Consider the following 4,201-nt stretch of genomic DNA (forward strand, 5'->3'; position numbering starts at 1 on the left):
GAAGCAGCCTTTCGGCTGAGATAGCCACAGAGCACCCACTCCCCTGTGTTGGCCCTCAGGGATGCCACTTCACAGGCCACAGCAGCCCCAGGAAGAGGCCTGGGAAACTGAAGACAAGGGCCTTGTGGCGGCCCCCCAGCAGGCGCCCCTCCCGGAGCCGCCTCCCCATGGTCACCTGCTTCCAGAGCCTGGCTTCCTAGACGCTGATGCCACTCAGGTGGGTAACTGTGCTGGAGGCCTTGCACCCGGCCACTCGGGCTGCGTGCGGCTCGGGTAGAGGGCGTCACGCTGCCCCCTTCCTGCCCGGGTTCTCGGTGCTCCGGGAGGGGATGGGGTGCGCTGTGGCTTTGGAGCTGCCCTTAGCGGGCTGCTTTCTCACCCAGGTGTATAGCCCCAACCTGCTTCCTGCTCCGGCCCTGCCCTTGAGCATCCCGCCCTACGCACCGGTCAGCCAGCCCACGGTCCAGTTCATCCTGCAGGGCAGTCTGCCCCTGGCGGGCTGCGGGGTGGCACAGAGCCCGGCCCCAGTGCCCAGCATCCTGACCACAGCCTCAGAGCCTGCTGGCCATGCCGCTGCCACCAACAACTCAGAGGAGAGGATGGCCACTCCCCGGCCAGCCGCGGAGAAGGCCAAGAATGAGGAGGTGAGTCTTGCTCCTGCATCAGGGCGGCTGGGCCGGACGCGGGGCGCTCACACGCGTGTGCTCACTCCTAGTACATGAAGAAGCTGCACGTGCAGGAGCGGGCGGTGGAGGAGGTGAAGCTGGCCATTAAGCCCTTCTACCAGAGGAGAGAAGTGACTAAGGACGAGTACAAAGACATTCTCCGCAAGGCCGTGCAGAAGGTGAGCGGGGCCGGGTGTGTCCAAGCTATGTCTCACTGACACATCCCCGGGTGTCTGAGCGCAGAGGAAGGCGCCTAGGAAGAGTGGGAGGGAGGGCGTTGGGAGGTCAGGATAGCGTCCTCGGTACTTCTGAAACAGGCACGTGTAGCAACAAGGAAGGTGAGACCTCGAGAGACGTCTTTGGTCATATTGGTGGGACTCTTAGCAGCCCTGGGAGGTGGACTGTGACCGCTAGATGTCTGGGCTGTGACAGGACCTCTGAGTGATTGTGCCCCCCATCCCTCCAGATCTGCCACAGCAAGAGCGGAGAGATCAACCCTGTGAAGGTGGGCAACCTGGTGAAGGCGTACGTGGACAAGTACAGGCACATGCGCCGGCACCGGAGGCCGGAGGCCAGCGAGGAGCCCGCCGCCCAGGGCGCGGAGGGCTGAGGCTGCGGCTGCACGATGCCTCAGGGGCTGGTGCCCCGGCGGAGCCCTTCTGTTGGGAGTGGCAGAAGCAGCAAACTCTGGGGACAGCCAGCCCTCCTGTTTTCAGGGTTCCTGTGATCACACGTGGGTCTATGCACCTGTTCTGTTCACAGTTTAAACTGGACTCTTTTATATTATAGATACACTGTTTCATTGTGTTCTAATTTATCAAAAATGGACTATCTTTAGAAATTTCTTGATTGACTCAGTACTTGAGAGGTGAGAGCCCTCACTGGTCAGGAGGGGCCTCACCTCCTTCGCTCCTCATGTCTGCATGTGATCGCTCAAGTGCGCGTCAGCCCCGCCACCACCCACGGGGCAGAGCAGTGCGGGCGATTTCAGAGGCTAGGGCTGGGCCCTGGGCACAGTGGGGAGGCAGCTGTTGGTGACTGAGGGAGCCCTGGTGTCGCCCTCCCCAGCACACCTGGGCAGGGGAGCTCTGTGGCGTTGAGTGGAGTGTGTGGGCTCCAGAGAGTGCGGCGTGAGTTTCTTCGTGAGTCTCTTGTGGTACGGGTGGTCGCCTCCCTCCCAAGTCCCCGGCCCGCCCCCGCCCCCGGTCAGGACACCAGCACTGGTTCTTCATTCGTTTTATTGGCTCGGGGAGGTCTGGGGTCCGGCCCTAGGCGGGCTGCTCCACCTCCATCAGGAAGTGCTCCAGGAAGTGCTCCAGGTCCTCGTACAGGCTGTTGAAGCTGGACAGAGCAGAGCTGAAGCTGCTGCTGTCCAGGGAGGACACGCCTTCCCGCTGCACGCTCTCCAGGTATGCGCGGCACAGCCACGGCTCCAGCTGTGGAGAGGGCGCTGTCAGGCTGGGGCCGCAGCACCTCCCCCGCATGGGACCCTGCACCTCACCTTCACCAGAACCAGGCTCCTGTCCTTGGGCCTCCCAGCCGACAGGTCCTGCCCGAATCCCAGGTAGATGGTGTAGTGTGGAGAGCCTCGGCGCTGCCGAGTCCGGAACTCCACCAGCTCTGCAGGACAGAGCCACCAGTGAGGGGGCGGGGTGGGGACGGCGCACTGCGGTCCCAGGGTAGGTGCACCACTGACCTCGGAAGAAGGTGCCAAAATCAAAGATGGGGGTGTCACAGTTCCTTTGCAGCAGGCGGGCCGGTGTGGAGGGGTTGTCGGAGCCCAGCGGGCCGCCCACCTCCCAGTAGACCTTGCACTTGCCCAGGCGCCGGGCCCACAGCCCAGGCCCCCGGAGCTCAAGCTGCAGGCCCGGGGCCACGTGCCGCAGCAGCTTCTCTGTGTAGTGCAGCTGCTTCTGGTCAGGGAGCTCGGCTGGGCTGGGGAAGGCCACCATCTGAGGCTCTTGGGGCTCTCTGGCCTCGCTGGCTAGACCAGGGGGCCCGTAGAGCAGCACACAGCGCGGGCGCCCCACCACCTCCTGCAGCACTGTTCGGCCCTTGTACATGATGGTCACGTCCAGGGTCCCCAGGCCAGACTCCACGTGCAGACTGGGCTGTGGGTGGCTGGGCCCCATCACTTGGGTGGACGGCTCCGTCTCCTGTAGGGGCTGCCAGGGCTCTGGGGCGGGACCTGCATCTGGGGAAAAGGCCTGAGCTGACACCTGGTCCCAGCCCTCCTTCCCCACATGTCCCTTGGCTCCTCTCACTCACCTGTCATTGCGGCCTGGGGCTGTGACCTGGGGCTGGCGGCCACCTCCATGGCCCACGGCAGGTATGGTTCCTCAGCAGGGAGCTCTGGGCCTGAGGAGGACGGACGACAGTGGGAACAACATCCCGGCTGGACGCCCTCCCCAGGGACTCTGCTGTCCTGCCTGCCCCTCCCGGGCAGAGCACCCCTATCCAACAGCCTCTCACCAGGAGCCTCTAGGGGGACTGGGTCCACCTCCTGGGCACCGTCCAGCAGATGGTCCTCCAGGTGGCTCTGCTGCAGAGCCTGGAGCAGAAGGTCCCCCGTGGAGCCTGCCAGGCCGGGGCTTGGGGCACTGGGCGCAGGCCCCAGCCTCTCACCAGCGTCTACCAGATGTGGCCTAGGGAGCCCACCCTGCAGGGGAAGACAGTGCAAACGGAAGCGGCCTCCAGCCCACTGAGAAGCAACAGTCCCCTGCCCCATCCCCAGGAGCAAGCGGGGGAGCAAGCGGGGCCGAGCAGCCTTACCCTCCAGGATGAGGCATCCTCAAGGGCCTTGTGCTCCCCCTGGTTAATCCCTGGACTTTCTGGGGGAGATTTGGGATGACCTGAGACACTAAGTCCCAATGGGCCCCATCAGCTTCCCTAACAACCTGGCACCAGCCTTTCCAGGCCAGTTTCTAAAACAACATCCCTGACCCAGCGGCTGCCACCAAAGTGCCAGCAGCATGTGCAGGCCATTCCTCTGCCCTGGCCGTCCTGCCTCCCTGACCCCTCCCTGACCCCTCCCTGACCGCTGCCTCCCCGTTGTTTACCTCTCCACGGCGGTTCGGAGCTGAGCTCATACACTTTATGCGGGTCGGCGGGGTCCGCGGAATTGTCGTGCAGCATGACGAAGCGCTGAGTGCTGCGCAGTGCGCAGCGGAAGTTGGTTTTCCAGCCGGCTCGGAGTGCACTTTCGCGGATTGGCGGGTTGCCTGGGCCGCTGCTGAGCGGCCACCTGCCGCGGGCGATGGCCCAGGCCTAGGGAAGGGGACACAGGGCGTGGGCCTGGGCCCAGGCTGGGGCCCCGGGCCGGCCTTCCCACCCGGGGCGGGCTGGGGTCCCACCTTGAAGATGAGCGAGTCGGCCTCGCCCAGGTTCTTCCGCGAAAAGTGCTTCCAGGGCACTCGGAAGCGTGTGCGAGCCTCGTCCAGCCACCGCAGCCCCTCGTAGCGGCCGCTGCTGACCTCGCCCAGAAGCCAGTCTGCGAACAGCACGCGCGGGGCCCCCCTGCGGGCGGAGCAACCAGC

General features: G+C 64.8%; 2 protein-coding genes across 2 annotated transcripts in view; one reads left to right on the top strand and one right to left on the bottom strand.

Moving 5' to 3' along the window:
- PHRF1 (PHD and ring finger domains 1) overlaps window positions 1-1,507 on the top strand; it is a 22,011-nt gene extending 20,504 nt beyond the window's left edge. Inside the window, exons 12-15 of the mRNA XM_023523725.1 lie at window positions 32-217; window positions 384-644; window positions 716-844; window positions 1,132-1,507. Of these exons, the coding sequence (XP_023379493.1) occupies window positions 32-217; window positions 384-644; window positions 716-844; window positions 1,132-1,275 (720 nt within the window). The 3' untranslated portion in view covers window positions 1,276-1,507. The remainder of the gene's footprint in view (window positions 1-31; window positions 218-383; window positions 645-715; window positions 845-1,131) is intronic.
- Window positions 1,508-1,886: 379 nt separating this feature from the next.
- IRF7 (interferon regulatory factor 7) lies at window positions 1,887-4,201 on the bottom strand (the record flags this gene model as incomplete). Its single annotated transcript, XM_011380812.2, has 8 exons — window positions 1,887-2,101; window positions 2,167-2,285; window positions 2,362-2,859; window positions 2,934-3,023; window positions 3,138-3,324; window positions 3,438-3,496; window positions 3,725-3,932; window positions 4,019-4,201. Coding segments are annotated over 8 exons (1,512 nt in total), but the record flags the coding sequence as incomplete, so codon positions are not given.

Source organism: Pteropus vampyrus, unplaced genomic scaffold (assembly GCF_000151845.1).
Source record: "Pteropus vampyrus isolate Shadow unplaced genomic scaffold, Pvam_2.0 Scaffold405, whole genome shotgun sequence".
NCBI classification, from domain to species: domain Eukaryota; kingdom Metazoa; phylum Chordata; class Mammalia; order Chiroptera; family Pteropodidae; genus Pteropus; species Pteropus vampyrus.